Below are 19353 nucleotides of genomic sequence, written 5' to 3'. Positions count from 1 at the left end.
TAACAATGCCGCCAACTCTCAAAGACAAGTTTTCATCTTATGCCATTATCAGCTATAGTATAAAGGCATTTCTTAGTTTCTTCCAAGCCCCCCTTCCCATCACACCCACTCCATTTGACTGATTCCCAAAGTACTTATAAAAACATATTCAACAGATATATCATAACCCAAGATATGGCATCATCACTCTGAACCAGCACAAAGGTTATGAATGTTATTACACATTTTTAAAAAAGACATCAGATCTGTCTTTCAACCTCAAAATCAAAATCCAAAATTAGCTCAAATGTTCACTCCTTGGGGATGGGGAAATGAGTCAAAGGATTAGAGAGCACATTCTTTCTATGCAGGAGTCCTGTGTTCAATCCCTGGCACTGCCTGGTTCCCCAGCTCCCTTAGGAGTAATTCTCCCAAGCAGTGGGCCTATTTTTGGCCTCCAGACAGCCAGGTGTGACCCAAAACAAAAAAGTGAAGTTCTTCTGCAATAAATTCTTTTTAGTTTTCATAGGGAAGGCAAAAAATTCTTTTGACTAAGAAACTCTTTTGAAAAGGTGTATTTGTTAAGAAGCAAGACAATTACCTCAATTCACTAAGATTCTCTTTTGGAAGGGAGTACTCGAGGACCATTAGGTCTTACATCCCAAGGGGTCAAGTACTGCTTCACAGAAGATGGTGCCTTCTGCATGTACTCTAGCCCCTTTGATCTATCTCCCTAGCCTCTCACTAAAATATTCCTAAAGTCGCAGGAAAAACTTTAAAGCGTATCTGAATTCTGACTCTGCCTAGATTTAGATGTTTGGTAAACATATTCAAAGCAATCCAAGATTTTTAATTTTTCAAAACATCTTTCAATAATAAAAATACTGCTAAAAACAGGTGAGTGGATAAAGAAACTATGGTACATCTACACAATGAAACACTATACAGCTGTTAGGGAAAATTAAGTCATAAAATTTGCTTACATGTGGATGGACATGCCAAGTATCATGCTAGTGAAATGAGTCAGAGGAAGAGGAACAAACAGAGAATGATTGCACTAATTTGTGGAACATTAAAAAAAGAAAAAAAGAAAAAACAGTCTGTGAATAATACCCAAAGACAGTAGACTCAAGAGCCAGGAGGACTGGTCCATGGTAGGAAGCTTACCAGAAAGGGGGAGGGGAAATGCAGTTAGGACAGAGAAGGGAAATGCAGTTAGGACATTATCATTATGAAAATGATAGTTGGAAATGATCACTCTGGACAAAAACTAAGTGCTGAAAAGAGATAAAATGATGTACATAATACCATTTCAGTAACAGTATTGCAAACCACAAAGTCTAAAAGAAAAATAAGAGAAGGAGGAAGAGGGGCAGGGAAAGGGGGAAGAGAGGAGAGAGAAGGGGTAGCAGGGAGGGAAACTTGGAGCTATTAGTGCATAGAGGCAAGCTGTGGGGGCAGGAAGGAGGGAAATGGGATACTGGTGGAGGGAAAAGTGAACTGGTAAAAGGATAGGTGTTGGAACATTTTATGACTGAAACTCAATCACGAAAATCTTTATAACTGTGTATCTCACAGTGATTCAAGTAAAAACTTTTTCAGAAATATCGCTAAAGCAGATAGGTATATATCTCTGAGGAAAACACACACACACAAATACCAGTGTCTTCCCTCAAAATCACTGATAGTTAAAAATACTCAAAAGCATTAAGCCTCGACTTTTATTTTACTCTAAGTACAGCTATCATGGATAAGACATTTGACTATACACCCCACCGCAGTCTTACTTCGGAAACGTCACATGATTTCCTGAATAATTTTCATTCTTCGAGTCAACAGTCAGTTTCCCACTTACACGCCCCTTTGGTCTGCTGAAGTTTGACTGGTTTGATCTGTGTCCCCATAAGGGAATGGGGCTTTTAAGATTCCTGAGGGCAAGTGAACCAGGCTCTGTGTTTTTTTCCTCACAGACGTTAGTGTTGACAGTGAGTTTGTATTTTTCTGCAAATCCTTTCTTAGCCACCTCCTCCCCTATATCCACAGTGCCATACTCAGCCTGTGCAAGAACTGTTCCATCTTGATAGGTGGCTTTAATTCTGATTTTTATTTCCTTTTCAAAAATCAAGCTCCCCAAAAAGGTTCTTCCCTAAAAAAGATTTGAAAGAGGACAGAAATCAGCCATTTCAATAAATTTTTCTTCATTTGTTTCTACCCATCTCTTCAGTAACTATATTTCTTCATTCTTAAGTCACCCAAATAGTGATCATACCGACCCGAGTTCAATTCCTCCGCCCCTCTCGGAGAGCCCGGCAAGCTAACGAGAGTATCTCGCCCGCATGGTAGAGCCTGGCAAGCTACCCATGATATATTCGATATGCCAAACACAGTAACAACAAAGTCTCCAATGGAGACGTTACTGAGCCCGCTCGAGAAAATCAATGAACAACGGGAGGACAGTGACAGTGACAGTGACCCTTGTTGATGAATATGCAAGTAAACCTCTCCGTTTATATGAATATGTCCTAATTATGCACTAATTCTAATGCAACCCCTAACCCTAACCTGAATTCTACACTAATCAATCCTAGTCTAGGCCGAAACCTACCAATTAGCCTAAATTTAACAATCGCCCTATACCTAAATTTTCAACTTTGTATATAACTAAACCTAATCCCAAAATGTAACACGAACCATAATCGTAACTCTAACCCTAATACTAACCTAAACCAAACCAAGCTGAACCTAACCTAGACCTAATCTTTCAATTTAACCTAAATTTAACAATTGCTTTATGACTTTCATTTTCAATTTTGGACATAACCAAACCAAATCCCTTACTCTAACCCAAACCCTAACCCTAACATAACTGGAGACTAGACCTATACCTACCAATTAGCCCAAATTTAACAATTGCCCTATATCAAGCCCACCCTAAATAAAAGCCCTAACCCTTATGCTAATCCTAATCCTAACCCTTGACTATCTTGGGCCCCTAGGCCCACCAAAAGCACCTGAGCAGAGAGCCAGTAGTAAGCCATGAGCACAGCTGGGTGTGGTCCAAAAAAACAAACCAAATAATAATAATAAGCAATTATTTTCCCAGAAAACATTTGGTTTTCTAATTAATTAGTTCAACTTCAATCAAGTTTTTTTACTAAACTTGAGCATGCACATTCAAATAGAACAACCTATTAAGAATTTATGAAGCATGAAAAACAAACTCAGTAACTGAACTTTATGCCTTGAATTCCAAAACTCTTTCAATGTCTTTTTTATTGATTATTCTGCTTCAACAAACATAAGCTGAAGATTGTCTTATCCTGAAAACTGGACACAATATGAATTTGATTCCAATTAGCTTTACGGCTTCACATTTGATTTTTCGAGATCACAATCTCTTTTTTTTTCTTTCGGGTCACACCCAGCAATGCTCAGGGATTACTCCTGGCTCAGCACAAAGGAATTACTCCTGGCGATGCTCAGGAGACCATATGGGATGCCGGGGATTGAACTCAGGTAAGCCACGTGCAAGGCAAACGCTATTGCTCTGGACCAACAATCTATTTTTAAAATAACAAATGTCTACTCTGGTTTACAAATGTACATTAAAGATAAATAAACTAGATTTTAAATTAAAATAGTATCTATGCTGTATTCTATAGATATGACTTTGGTGTACATAAATGTTTCTTGTAAGAAACTAAACTACTGGACTGGAAAGAAAATTTAATGGGCTGCTTTGCATGCGGAACATCAGGTTTCATTACTGATAACACACATACCCTTGAGTACAAGAAAGAAAGCAAGAAAGCAAGAAAGCAAGAAAGCAAGAAAGAAAGAAAGAAAGAAAGAGGCAGATGAATTTATACCAGCACAGTAACATTCAAAACAAAACCAAAAAGGGACCCAACCACAGGGTTTCCCAAACATTTCTTTCTTTGTAATGCTATTCAAATCATTTATCACATAATTTTATTTAAGCTGCTAAAGGAAACAATATGAATCAGATTACTTTGCAATGTAATATACCCTCATCAAAAATAATGCCCACCAAAGCAACACTATTATCTGGCAGTAAATTTTAAAATTAGATACAATTTCCACTACTGAGAGTATCCCGCCCTCATGGCAGAGCCTGGCAAGCTCCCGTGACATATTCGATATGCCAAAAACAGTAATAACAAGTCTCACAATGGAGATGTTACTGGTGCCTGCTAGAGCAAACTGATGAACAACGGGAGGACAGTGTCACAGTGCTACACCTAAAATTATCAGATATCTTCCATAATTGGGCTACTAAATGCAAAATTTGATGGAAACAAATACAAATTAGAATCTAGATTAGCAAAAAATTGCTAATACACCAAACTGAGCCCCTGACAAAAAGGATTTAAAAAAGATAAAATCTAATTATACTCCTCTTGATCCCCAGTATTCCATAAGGTTCCCCAAGCTCACCAGGAGTGACTACTGAGTACAGAGACAGGAGTAACCTCTAGGCACTGCTGGGTGTGGCCCAAAAGAAAAAATCTTGTAATTTTAAGCTTTCAAGAAATTATATGTATTCATTCATTCTATGTTTTCTATGTCTTACCTGATGAATAATACTTATCTAGCCCCAATAATTACCAATCTACCATTATTCTCTATCATTTTTACTAGCTTATAAATAGGCTTTTATCAAAATTTGTTTAACTACACTTATATCAAGCAAAGCTTTACTTTAATTTAAAAATGGGGGGTGGGGCGCATACCCTATCATGCTCAGAGCTTACTACCAGCTCTGCATTCAGGAATCACTATTGGCAGGCTTGGAGAAAAATATGAGATGCCAGGGATCCAATCTGGGTCAGCCACAACAAGACAAGTCTCTACTTACTGTATTATCACTCCAGCCCAATATAAAAATATTTTGAAAGCAGATACTTGCCTGATCAAATTGGGTAACTTCTTGGCCAGAAGGAATCTGTAATCCCCAAAGTCTATACTTTTTGGCAACACTAGAAAATTGCAGATCCAAAGGAATCTCAACTATATCAGATCGATTTAGAATTTCAGTATTTCCGTAGTCAATGTATCTCACGAGGCACTGTAAAAAAAAAAAGACAAATATTAAACTTACCTTGAATATATCTCTTTTTAAAAACTCACTATTCTTCTGTTAATTACCTGCAAATCAAAAAGTATTTCATCTCAAACTGACTAAATTTCTTCAGAAAGGAGGTCTAGAAATAGCCTTGAATCACAAAGTTCATAATCCATGATTCGCAATGATTTCTATACTTGGTACTACTTTATCAAAAAAAAACTGCTATCAGAAATATTTCTCAGTATTTTTAAACTGGTATAGAAATAAAGCTTAAGTCTAAGAAGCTTATTTTACTTCATCTAAGGTGAAAATCAATAAGCATTACTGAATTTAAATTGGAAACAAAAAGAAAAGCAAAGTTAACAAACTTGCTTTAATAAAAATTAAACCATCCCAGCTATCAGCTCTTGGAAATATTAAATTCACACATACCTCCAGCTTTATAGACCTTTCAATAATAAAAAGTAAAAACAATTGATCACAAGATACAAAAGCTATATGTCTTTTAAAGTCTAAGTCAAGGGGTGGGGATATAGCTCAATGAGCTAGAATGCATGATTTACATGGGACAGTCCTTGGTTCGATCCCTGGTACCTCCTGCTCTCCCAAGCACTGCCAGAAGCATCTTCTGAGTTGGGGATGACCTCTAAGCACCAGGTGTAAGGCAAAAAAATAAGTAAAAATTAAAGCCACGATTTAGGGAGTTAGCTCAAAGGCAGAGAACACATGCACTGCAAGCACAAGTCCCTAAATTCACTCCCTAGCACCATTTGGCCCTATAAGCAAACACGAAGTGTATTTCTGGTGACCTCCAGAACCTCTGGGTTGAAACCACTGCATGCCTGGCCTTGCTGGCTGAGATACTGGAAGATACCCTGGGATTCCTGAGCAAATCAAAAGTAACCACAAAGTACCATTTTTGTCAAATTATGCAAAAACACGTATATTTGAAACATCTACTTAAGGAAAATCATCATTTTACTATGATAATTTTTTAAATCACAGCTTTTTGGTTTGGGTGTTTTGTTGCTGTTTGAGGGGACTTGTATCAGCACTCACAGGCTTGTCCCACCCAGCTCTGTGCTCAAGTGTTCTCCTGGCAGTGCTTATGAGACCATATATGGCACGGGGGATCAAACCCAGGTCTCCTGTATGCAAAGCCATGTGCACAGTTCATTCAGTAAACTCTCTTGCCCCAACATGGTACTTTTAAGTTTTCCATAGCATTACTCAAATTGCTTCACCTTAACATTTTCTTAGTATTATCAACAAGATGCATAAAAGTATAGAGTATAAAAGAGATTTAGTTCAGCAAAGTAAATATAGAAGAATAAAAAGGTTAAGATGCTTTTATACTGCCTGCTGGGTGCAACTACCAAATTGCCAGACAGAACCAAGTTCACAGTGGAACATAAAATATCTAAGAAAACCTATCACATTTTTTTAAAGGGCAATTAACAACAAGTCTCAAAATGGAGATGTTACTGGGCCGCTTGAGCAAATCGATGAACAACAGGAGGACAGTGACAATGGACAGTGTGCAACAAAGTAGCTAAACAATCTTTATTTAATTAACATTGTGTACATCAACTAAGTAGGTAATACTCAGGGTCAGAATCTACTATTTTTTCCAACTTAATCTTTTTATACTCAGCAAACAGAAAAAAAAAACAACCATTATAATTATTAAGAACTCAGGGATGGAAAGATAGTATACAGTAGGTAGGGCGCTTGCCTTCCACACACCTGAGTCAGGTTAAATCCTTGGCATAACATATAGTCCTCTTAGCTTCATCAGGAGTAATGCCTGAGTGCATAACCAGAAGCAAGCACCCAGCACTGTCATTTTTGTGAACCCAAAACAAGAGAACTAATCTACAAAGAACAGTTGATCACCAAAAATAATCTGCCAATTATGAAATCTATTCTAAGACAATCCCGGTTAATTATTATGGCAAATTCAGAAGACTCTTACTGAATATAACCTAAATTAATTCAAGAATTCATTTCTTTATAAAGAAACTCATGGTTTAATAAGTTTGTGTTTACTGAACCAGATCTTATCATTACTATGAATAATCAATGAAATTTTTAATTTTTTTCATTCTGGGTCACACACAGCGATACTCTGGGATTACTCCTGGCTTTGCACTGAATTGCTCCTTGAAGTGCTCAGGGCACTATCAGGATGCTGGTTATCAATAGAACCCAGGTCAGGCAACTGCAAGGCAAGCACCTTAGTCACTGTACTATCTCTCCAACCCAGCAATGAAAGTTTAAAAGAGCATCAAATTTTTGAACCAGAATATTCTTCTAGGGGGGAAAAAAGCTGAATCCTTGTTCTTGCCTTTTCATCACTGACGACCTTTAGTATTTTGCATCTGTACCAACATTTATCTTCAGAAAATAATCCACCATAAATCTACAAAAAGAGAAAGAAAGTTACTTGGCATTTTAATGAATCAAAGCACAAAAATAGATCAAAAAACTGGTTCGTATTACTTACTCTTTGTGAAAAAAAATAACTATATTATGAATTACGTGTCTATTATGCTTTACTACCGCCCACTTACATCCCCCTCCCCAAAAAAACTAAGCAAAAAGGGAAAAGCAAAACTTAAAAGAATTCATAAACTAGGGCCAGAGCAATAGTACAGCAGGTAGGGCATTTGCTTTGCATGCAACCAACCTGGGTTTGATCCCTAGACTCCCGTATGGTCCTCAATAATCATCAGGAAAGTGAAATTAAAATCACAAAATATACCATTCACACACCAAAATGGTCAAAATTTAGAACACTAATGTTGTAAAGGACTGGTGAGAACATGGAAAGGAACTTTTATACTTTAAGAGTAACAAATTAATTCAGTACTTAGCTAACAGGAAAAAACATTTGACTCACCTTCTTTGGATCAAGATTCCCAAAAACTGAATTGGCATGGGGACAAACTTCAGAAAGTGAGCAACCAATCTTCACAATATCCTTATTTCTAGAAATACTCTAAAAGTAAAAACACAAACGAAATTCAGGGAAATATCTGACAGCTACACTCACACCCCACAGTTGCAGTCACACCAACAACCCAACTCCACTGCCTCATGATTGAGCTCTGCAGAGATGCCAAATGGCCAAAATCTCCAGCACTTCCAGAAACCCCAGAAGTCACACCTACCTTCCACAATCACAACCATGTTAACTCATTGCCCAGTTAAATATTCTGGAGTTACAGAAATGACACCTCCAGATTCTATAATACTGACAATCCTAGTAAGAGCACAGCAAATTAGATGGGAAAGTAACATAGAAGCCATCTAAGCTCAACTAGCAACAGTAGCTTAGGAAACCCTCAGACAAAACTTTAATGACCCCATGGTGGGTTATAACAATTTTCACAAATTTTCTTTTACTGAAATATTTTATGATAATTCCATTAGCCATTTATTTGTATCAAGCAAAATAAAATAAATTATTTTGCGCCTGCTAAAGGGGTAGCCTTAGGGTCTCGGGGGGGGGGGGGGGGCGCGCCGGGGGGAGGGGGGAGTAGGGAACAATGGTGGAGGAAAAGTCATACTGAGGAAATAACACAAAAGATTCAAGTAAATTTGAAGAAAGATTAACAAAAAAATTAAAGAACTCATTCAGAGCTGGAGGGAGATAGGAATACAGCGAAAAGGACTCTTGCCTTGCATGTGGCTGACCTGGGTTCAATCCCTAGCACGCCATATGGTTCCCCAAACACTGACAAGAATAATTTTCAGGAATATTTTTCAGGAATATTCAGAAATAAAACCTGAATAAGTCCTGAATAATTCCAATATTAAGGCCTGAATATTAGCAGACGTAACAAAAAAATTGCTTTTAATTAACCTATTCAGTACTGGAAAAAGCAGTGCTTATGGTGCACACAGTTGGCCAAGGCTCCATCCCAGGCAAGTATTATGATCCCTCAAGAATAGTATCTGATGACTGGTTAAAGAAACTTTGGTACATTTACACAATGGACTACTATGTAGCTGTTAGGAAAGAAGAAGTCATGAAATTTACATACAAGTGGTACTACATGGAAAGTATCATGTTAAGCGAAATGATACAGAAAGAGAGGGATAGACATAGAAAGATTGCATTCATCTGGGGAACATAAAGTAACAAAATAGGAGACTAACACCCAAGAGTGGCTGAGATTAGTGCCAGGAATTTTGCTCCATGGCTTGGAGGCCAGCCACACATGCTAGGGGAAAAGGGAGCTCAGATAGAGAAGGGAGCACCAAATAAAGGCTGTTGGGAGGATCCTCCCAGGATGGGAGAAGCATGCTGAAAGTAGACTAAACATGATTTAGTAGACAAAACATGATTGCCACTCATTGCCTCTTTTTCAAACCATAACACCCAAAAGGAGAGAGAGAACAAAAGGGAATGCCCTGCCACAGAGGCAGGGTGGGGTCGGGGAATGGGGGGTGGGAGGGATACTGGGATCCGTGGTGGTAGGAAATGGGCACTGGTGGAGGGATGGGTATTTGACCATTGTATAATTGAAACCCAGGTACAAAAATTTGGAAGTCTACAACTGTACCTCATGGTGTCTCACTAATAAAAATTAAAAGAAAAAAAAAGTATCTGAGTGCTCGAGTCAGGAGTAACCCCTGAGCATCTCCAGGTGTGCTCTCCCCCGCAAAAATAAAAGAAAAAATTTTCCAATTCACTATTACTTAGATAAAACTTGAGGGGATCATGTTAAGTGAAATAAATCATGGGGAAAAGAATACTGGTTTATCTCACAGTTCTGTGGTATACAAAGAAACAAAGGATTAGATATACCAAATAACAAATCCTTGCTCTTGGATAGCAAAACTGAAATTACCAAGTAGTAGTGGGTAGAAGTAGTAGCAGACTAGAAATAACATACAGGGATGGAAAGTCTTGAGCACTTTGGAAATTGTGTCATTTGCTGACTGTGAGGTGCAAGAAATTTGTACATCATAACCATAAATATTAAGATTTTTGTGACCATATTAACTAAACTATAATTTTACATATTTTAATAAAACAAATACATGAGTAGCTATGGAAGAAAAGAATGTCAGTTATGGAAGAAAAGTATTTAAAAATGCAACTATCAAAGGAGTAGACTTAAGGATATATGACAATAAAATTCAACAAGAAATTCTAAACAGGACCCTAAAACAAAAATTACAATGAGAAATCTAGTAAAATTTTAATAAAGGCTCTAGTGAATAACACCAATGTTAAGTTCCTAGTTTTGAAACTATACTATGGTTATGCAAGATGTTAGCATTAAGGAAATCTGAGTAAAGGACATAAAGACTGTACCAATTTAACAATCCTTTTACAAGTTTTAAGTTTCAAATATATGCATTAACAAGACATCCTGTCAGACTAGAAAAAAACAATACTGTTGCTGATGACTGACAAGAAAATTCTCAAAAGAGTAGTTCAAAGGACATCATAATGAATATTAAGTCCACAAATGTAGTTAAAAAAAAAAACTAAATTTAAACTGACCCTAAAAATATACTGGAAAAGGGCACTATGAAAGAAAAAAAAATCCTAGAATTAGCCAACTAAAATTCAGAATACCCCTTAATATCCTACATAAGTATGTTCTATAAATACATGGGCTAAAATAAATGGTAACTTTTAAGGCAGACATCAAATACTTGATTCCTTCATCTCATATTTGGTCTACTTAGTCTACTAATATTTATAAAGTGCTATTATTGTTTGGGGACACACCCAGCAGTGCTCAGGGATCACTGCTGGTAGTGCTCAGACATCCTTTTTTGGTGTAGGAGGATTAACCTGGTCATCTGCATGTAAGGCAACCTTATATGCTGTACTATTTCTCCAGTCCCACCTAAGTGCTAAGTAACATACATAGCAGAAATTCATAATTTTAGAAAGAGAATACATATGAACAGATTCATCTTAATCTGTTAAATCAGATAATTCTAAATATCTAACTTACTCATCATATATATCCCATCTCCAATCAAGATTTATAATTTGTGTCTTTAAATAATGATTAAATTCCTTAATTATCAATGGTTTTATCATCAATATTCTTTTTATTATATATTTCCTAAGTCTTTGAAAGGCACTCAACAGATGCATTAATTTCAGGGTAAAATCAAAAGCTGGCACATTACGGTCTCTATAACCTGTTTCAGTAAATGAAATATAAATGGATTACTGCCACACACATTTATCTATGGTGACTTTTATACTATGGAGTTGGTAAGAGTTGAACAGTATGACAATATATCACCCTCAACCCTTATTTACTATCTTTTACAGAAAAATCTTCCTGATTCCTAGTTTCAATCTTAGCTCCAAATTTAATCAACATCTTCACATAGGATCAATGTAAATCAAAGTTTAGAGCTACATTGACAAATACTATAGTCAATACTCACTTAGAATATAGCAAATCTGAGATTTTGTTTTGTTCAGGTTAAATTTATCATTTAACCATTAGGTTAAATGATAACCTAGAAGACTACTAGAGAATAGCACAAGTTATTAACATAGAGACAATGGCTTGAAAATAGAACATGGACCACCGTTTATAAACTGTTAATGCAAACTGGAGCTAGAGATTGTACAATGGATTTGGCACTTGTGTTTGCACATGATTGACCTGGGTTCCATCCCGAGCACTACCACAAGTAATTCCTGAGTGCAGAGTCAGGAATAAGCCCTGAGCATCACCAGGTGTGGTCCAAAAATGAATTAGAAAAGAAAAAAAATGTTAACAGAGACAGAGCGGTGTAAGTATTATATAAATTAAGCCTCACACAATGTTTCCTATATAAATGGAATAATTCCTAGTCATATTCTTCTGGGCTGGAGTAATAGCACAGCGGGTAGGGAGGTTTGCCTTGCACGCTGCTGACCCAAGTTCGATTTCTCTGCCCCTCTAGGAGAACCGAGAGTATCTTGCCCGCACCACACTGGCAAGCTTCCTGTGAGGTATTCGATATGCCCCCCCCCCAAAAAAAAAGTAACAAGTCTCATAATGGAAATGTTACTGGTACCCGCTCAAGCTAATCAATGAACGGGAAGACAGTGCTACAGTGCATATTCTTCTATACATTTTATTCTCATAAATTCTATTTCCCAAACTGCCAATTCTTACCACTCCCACAAAAGAAGTTTCCATATCATAGGACACATTTCATGTGCAGTTTACAATAGCAAAAATTAGTAACTGTGTGTGATGGGAATTAACTCTCTTTAATTTACGTAAGCACTCTGATATGTTACTATGCCAATATAAAATTAAAAGTGATTCAGTAGTTGCTTCAATTTTATGAGACAATTATACCTCAAATTCAAGTAAATCTTTAGAAGAAACTATTTTAAAATAGCATCTTTTAAAAAACAATCTCATAAATGACCCCTAGATGGGGCTGTAAATTCAGAAATACCTCAGAATCCAGAAATTAATGCAGCCAAGTTTGAGGTATAGAATATAATTCTAAACAACATGATTGATTATAATCCTGCTATTTTTAATTTCAACCAGATGTATCATGAGAATACTACTCATAACTTGAGAAATGTACTAGCTGCAGTTATCCATTAATTCTCTTGTTAATAATCTTTGGTTAAGAATTAGGCATTAAGAATGACTAGACATTATATACGATAATATATTTACATACGCACATATGTATATCTTGGGGCTTTCAACTCTTTGTTGGTTTGGAGAAGGACCTGGGTAAGGAGAGGAATTCAATCAAGCTGAATTTACCTGCGCCCAAAATGTTACTGCATCTTCCACGTGACTTCCGACCACATCTTCAACTAAAACCAAACCACAATGCAAATTAGAAATTATCGATGTTATATCTCTTACACCCACAAATAATTTTTAGTGCCAATACCTTTATTGTATTGTTCATCTTCATCCATTTGGCCAATCCCTGAAAAACTAAAAAATTCATTACCATGAATTAGGTTTATACACCACTTATAACAAAGAATAAACCACATAACGTCCAAATTCCTGCAAGCTTATTTTGTCTCAAATATCAAATTTCTATTTAAAAATCTGAGATAGCTTCTTCAGTTATTCTTTCATTTGAAATGTGCTGAAATTTGCAATTACATCCATCATATACAACTTCTATCTTTGCCATTACCTTTTCAGGCAAGCTTTTACAAATTCAGACTAATTTGTTAAGTATATTTTGATCATTAGATATATTGAAACACTGCATTGTTTTAAATAATGCCCTTCCAAACAAGAACAGGACTTTCACAACTTAAAAACAAATACTGTAAATTAATGAACAACAAATGCTTCAAACTGGCATTTAAGTTACTGCTTTTAAAGATCACCTACAGTTGAACAATACATGGGGTAAGGCACATGCCTTGCATCCCACTGACCTCAGTTAGGTCTCCCAGGACCATCTATGGTCCTCCAGTACAGTGGTGTACAAGAAAAGACACTCCTGAAATTGCAAGACTTGAAAATCACCAACCCATTACTTCAAAACCGGTTTTATTCATAAAATGTATACATAAATCTATACATAACACTTTCTCACCACAAAATATTTCCAAATAAATATCTTTGCTAATAAGTATCTAATGCTAATAGACTGAAATACTGTATCTTACATACAGAAATGCAGGTTTCCTTTTAAAAAAACTAAAAATATCGGAGGCTGGGAGGGGACGGAATAGAACCTAGGTCAGCCTCGTGCAAGGGAAGTGCCTTAACCCCAGAACTTCTCAGGTATTTCTCGGGTCCTGAAAATATTTTTAAAAGCTTTCAAAGTTATCTAAGAGCATCACGGTACCAAAGTTTCTTGCGTTCTCTCAACTACACAAAGAGAAGAATTCTCTTTCAGTATATACAGGGGACTAGATTTTTTTTTCCCCTCTTCTGATTAATTACAGCTGGGTATTTCTCAACTAGACTAACATCAAAACGTCAAATACCCTAATATCAAAACGCCAAATACAACTAATATCAAAACATCAAATACACTAACATCAAAACGTCTTCCAAATAAGGGTTCTTACCCGCCCCCTTCCCCAGTAACTCGCCAGGAGTTTTCGTTTTTTGGGTCACACCTGGCAGTGCCTATTCCCGGCCCTGTAGTCTGGGGTTCCTCCTGGCGAGCTCTGGGGAGCACGTGGGGCGCCGGGAATCGAACGCGGTTCGGGCACGCGCGAGGCAAAGCGCCCTCCCCACTGTACTCTCTCTCTCCGGCCCCAAGTCTTTTTTTTTTTTTATCAATTGCGCAAAACTGTGAAAAATCATGCATTCAGCCTGGTAAATGCCTACCCCTCCCGGAGTGGCTTGAACGGCCTCAACATAGAAATGTTGGCTTTAAAGCCGCTGCCCCCACCCCTCCAGGAGTTATTTCTGAGACGGACGGTTCGAAAACCCTATTTTAAAAACGGGCCGTGGGGGTGGGGGTGGGGTGCGGGTGGGGGTGGGGGTGGGGGTGGTGGAACCGGGGCAACGGTAGCCGGTAGCTGTGTGGCGAGTCGGTGCCGCCTTGCACGTGGCGGGGTTCCATCCCGGCATCCCCTCACCCCCCCCCCCCCCCGGAATCCCACCTGGAGGGACCCCTGAGAGCAAGCCCGGAGCACCGCCAGGAACCAAAACATCACCATCACCATAACGAAATCCTAACGGAATCGAGAAATGCGGGCGCCACCGGCAGGCCCAGAAATGGACCTCGGCCTAAACACACCAGGAGAAACCGCTGCGAGGACGGGCAAGAAACGTCCCGGACGCCACCACCAGCCCGCCTAGACGTCAAGCACTAACCTCACACTTTCTGCCACCGAGTCCCTAGCCAACTGCCCCGGGCCCCACATGCTGAGCCCACGGCCCTCAGCCCGCCACGTCTCGGAGCCTCAGCCGAGTAGAGCACGTGGGGGAGACTCACCGCTCCGGCTTCCGCCGCGCAGGGTTCACACTGCGCTTGCGTGCTCCGCACTGCGCCATCGTCGGGCCTTGTCCACGCGAGCGGCGAACGGGGCCTGCGAGCCTGCGCAGGGCGCCTGCGCGGAGCCCCTGCACGTGGACAGCCATGCACTGAGGCTGCGTGCTGCGGGGCCTTCTGGGCTTCCTTCAGCCGCCTTCTTCGTGGCACCTGGAGCCCCTGGAGCGTTGCTTTCTGGAGAACTCCCATGCCCAGGGGCTTATTTTTATTTTTATTAGTGAGACACCATAAGGTACAATTGTATACTTACACATTTTGTGCTTGGGTTTCAATTATACAATGATCAACGCCACCTCACGTTGCGTTTGTTGTTTTGTTGGTGCTTTTTTGTTTTGTTGTTTTGTTTCAGCAATAGCGAAATTAGAAGGATCCGAGCATTCCCTATGATGGATGGGAAAGAAAGGGTACATAATAAGGGAAAGTTTGGTCGGTGAAAGCATTGTTTTCAGGTTAGTTTGTAGCTTTCCAAGCATTACTCAGCCCAGTCTTGACTTCATGTCTCAGACGCTGCTGTTGTTTTCTTTTGTTTTGCATTTGGTTGTTTGGGGAGTTTTATTGTTGTTGTTATTTTAAACAAGTTGAGACTGGGGAGTTGGAGAAAGCAGCAGAATTACCATAACTTAATTGCCCTGTTATACACCGATGATAGGCCTGGCAAATCTCGCGCAATTTGAAGATTCTTTACGTTGATTTTTCGGTAGTTTAGTTAGTATATAACTTCCAACAAGCTGCAAATATAAAATACGTGCAACTAGTCAACATGGGCTGGAGGGATAGCACAGTGGGTAGGGCATTTGCCTTGCATGTGGGCGACCCGGGTTCCATTCCTCCGGCCCTCTCAGAGAGCCCAGCAAGCTCCTGAAAGTATACTGCCTGCAGGGCAGAGCCTGAAAAGCTCCCTGTGGTATATTCTATATACCAAAAAATAGTAACAAGTCTGACAATGGAGACCTTACTGGTGCCCACTTGAGCAAATCAATGAACAACGGGAGGGCAGTGCTACAGACAACATGAACATATGTTTTCTCACTATCAGCAATTTCTTCCCGTCTCCAAAAATTTTCTCATCTCCTTTGTCATACTTGCCCCAACCACCTATAATACGTAACATTCTTCTGCTCTTTGGTTGTGTTTTGAGACCACACTGGTTGGTGCTCAGGGGCTTTACTCTCTGCACTCAGGGATTACTCCCGGTGGGCTCAGGGGGAGCAAATGGAATGACATGGATTGAACATGGGTCCGCCAGGTGCAAGCAAACACCATCGCGGTGCACTATCAACTCGGGCCCTACAGTTTCTGCTTTCTACTTATTTTAAGTAGAAATATCGCTGGAGCGATAGCACAGCGGGTAGGGCGTCTGCCTTGCACGCAGCCAACATGGCCGACCCGAGTTCGATTCCTCCGCCCCTCTCGGAGAGCCCGGCAAGCTACCGAGAGTATCTAGCCCGCACGGCAGAGCCTGGCAAGCTCCCCGTGACGTATTCGATATGCCAAACCCAGTAACAACAAAGTCTCCAATGGAGACGTTACTGGGCCCGCTGGAGGCCTTTACTTAAAATCCATTTGTAGGAACTGGAGCAATAGTAGAGCGAGTAGGGCATTTGCCTTGCATGTGGCCAACCCGGGTTTGATTCCCAGCATCCCATATGGTCTCCTGAGCACCGCCAGGTGTAATTCCTGAGCGCAGAGTCAGGAGTAACCCCCATTCCTTCCCAGTCCAGTCGCATGAAGTTCTCGAAGTGGCACTGAAGAGTTTTGGTGTAATGGTATCAGCCTGCCAAACCCCTCTTTTGACATGGATGATCACTTCCTTGTAGAATGGTGAGATCCTGGTAGTGAATCTTTAATACAGCTCAAGGAGGACCCTGATTTATTGAGTTTGAACGCCTTGTTTGGCTATGTCTTCGATGACCGCTGCTTCATTTGATCTGCAAATATGTCCTCCCAGTTTGTTGCTTGTCTTTTCATTCTCTAAAAATGTTGTCTCAATGAGCAGTCATTCTTAATTTCGATGGAGTCAAATTTGTCAGTTTTGTCTCCTATCTATCATGCTTCTCTGTTGCATATAAGTTCACAAATGATTTCACCTATATTTTTTTGGTTAGTTTTTACATTCAGAGCTATAATCCATTCTTGAGATAATTTTTGTGTAAGATGTGAAACATAGACTATTTTTGTGGGCCAGAGAGATAAGGTGTTTTTTGTCTTGCATATGATGGTGACTATGTTCCATCCTCGGCACCACATAGTGTTCCTCACAAACCGTCAGGAGTAAACCCTGAGAAGTATCCAGTGTGGCTCCAAATCAAAGAAACAATTGTTCATTTTTTTCATATGGATTTTTAATTTTCCCAGCACGATTTGTTGAAAACACTATCATTTCTTCATTGAATAGCCTTTGTACTACTGTCAAAGACCATTGACCATTTTTGTACTAGTCTGATTCTGAATTCTTTTTATATCTGAGATTCTGGATGTCATGCATCTAGATTACTGTTGTTTCTATGTCTTTTATTAACTTTTGTTTTACTCACTGTGATTTACAATAGTATGGTCAGTGATAGGGTTTCATGCATACAACATTCAAACACCACACCCATCATGGCCAGTGTATTTGTATTAATTCCCATATGGCAGGCCCCATTTTAAAAATCTAAAAGGCATAGTATAAGGTTTCCAATCTTGTTCTTTCTCATAGTTGTTCTGATTTTGCAGTTTTTTTCATTAAATTGAAAGTTACTTTGATTCTTTTTTTTTTTAATTTAACCGATGATTATTTGGAGATGTGCTGTAATTTTCAAATATTTGGAATTTCTGAGGAATCTTTGTTATTTCTAATTTAATTCCTTCGTGGTCAGAGGATATACTTTATTAGCTGAATCATCTTTAAAATATTGATATTTGCCCATGACTTAAAATATGAATCTTAGCAAATGACCTGCATCCATTAAAAAAGTCTGTTAGTATACAGTTGAGTGTTATAAATTCTTCAACAGTTCTTTAACTCTTTTATATGCTCATTAACTTCATATGTATACATAACTCTGACCCAAGCCTGCATTTTCTGAGAAGCAGCTGTGGGAAGAAAAGCAATTAGTGTAGGCCCAAGAATTATATCAGCTTCCAACTATGTCTATCCATATTATATATATTTAGGACTGTAAAAATAAAGTGGAATAGGTCATATACCCACAGAAACTAACCTTACAATATTACATTTATCATTAGGATTCCATAAAACACAACTCTAACTAGAAGAAAACACCAGAGTTTTGGATCCTTTGGGATACATATCAACTTAGACCCTATGTCCAGCAGTCCTTGGTTGAAAATCTAAGTATTCCATTTTCCACTGCATAGTTATTCTGGAAACTGATATAAAAAGACTTCCTCTATCAGGATCAAGATATTTTTTATCATATATACTGAGGATTGTTCATCAAGGGGGTATGGGTTTCCCCATCAGTGGGGTCTAGATCCCGTACTGTCTTATCTCTAGAAACTGGGTAAGGGGTGTATTTTTTTCATTACTAATTGCATCATTCTTCTGCTTATCAGTTCTCATATTTTTTCAGAATTTTGATGGAACATAGATAAGTAAAATAACATCCTAGTCAGCTACCTTTCAATCCTTCCCTTTGGAACATCATTACAGATCCATGCCTTGTTGTCCATTAATTTTACCGACCAGGGATCTAACAGTTAAGGTATACAATTTGGTCTTCAATATCTTTGCATTCCATCATTTAGTTTGATATCAAGGAGTCCAGTATCATTTCAGCTGCATTTTCTACCATTCGCTCTAGTCTGTAGAAGTATCCACTAAATGGAATGGTATGCACTTCATTTCTTTCTATCTTGGTAAAGTGTCATCTGATCTTTCCCAGGGAAAACAGTTTAGTGGCAGCATCTGCAGTTTTTAACATTGACACTTCCCTGAGCTTTCTGATCCCTTACTCCATGCTGTGCCACCTATCTCACCTACACCATCATAGCCATGATGTAGACCAACTCCAGGTATCTTGGCCAGGGTGTAAAAGCCTGAGTCAGGCATAGGTGCTACCATCCACACTCTCGGATCAAACCTTTAATTCTTTCCACCCTCTGATCTAACACCTTCAGAAGCCACTACTACATATATTTTCTGAGTTTTTCCCAATATATTTTAAGTGCAACCTGAAACTCATTCATACTGAAGCTTATCTACCTATGGGGTGCCGGGCGGGGGAGGGGGGTTGTAGGTATCTGTGGGAAATGAGATTTTCCTTAAAGCACCCTGATGTTCAATTCGTGCC

The 19353-nt window shown here is 38.9% G+C and overlaps 1 protein-coding gene across 1 annotated transcript in view; it reads right to left on the bottom strand.

Moving 5' to 3' along the window:
- The window catches only part of STK31 (serine/threonine kinase 31), a 75109-nt gene extending 62096 nt beyond the window's left edge, over positions 1–13013 (bottom strand). The window contains exons 1-6 of the mRNA XM_056118630.1: positions 12974–13013; positions 12841–12893; positions 7971–8069; positions 7416–7490; positions 4910–5068; positions 1767–2125 (exon numbers count right to left, since the gene is read on the bottom strand). Coding sequence (XP_055974605.1) covers positions 1767–2125; positions 4910–5068; positions 7416–7490; positions 7971–8069; positions 12841–12893; positions 12974–13001 — 773 coding nt within the window. The 5' untranslated portion in view covers positions 13002–13013. The remainder of the gene's footprint in view (positions 1–1766; positions 2126–4909; positions 5069–7415; positions 7491–7970; positions 8070–12840; positions 12894–12973) is intronic.
- Between the last annotated feature and the right edge of the window lie 6340 nt (positions 13014–19353).

This window comes from Sorex fumeus, unplaced genomic scaffold (assembly GCF_029834395.1).
Source record: "Sorex fumeus unplaced genomic scaffold, SorFum_2.1 ptg000037l, whole genome shotgun sequence".
Lineage (NCBI taxonomy): Eukaryota > Metazoa > Chordata > Mammalia > Eulipotyphla > Soricidae > Sorex > Sorex fumeus.
This window is presented reverse-complemented; position numbering and strand designations above follow the sequence as displayed.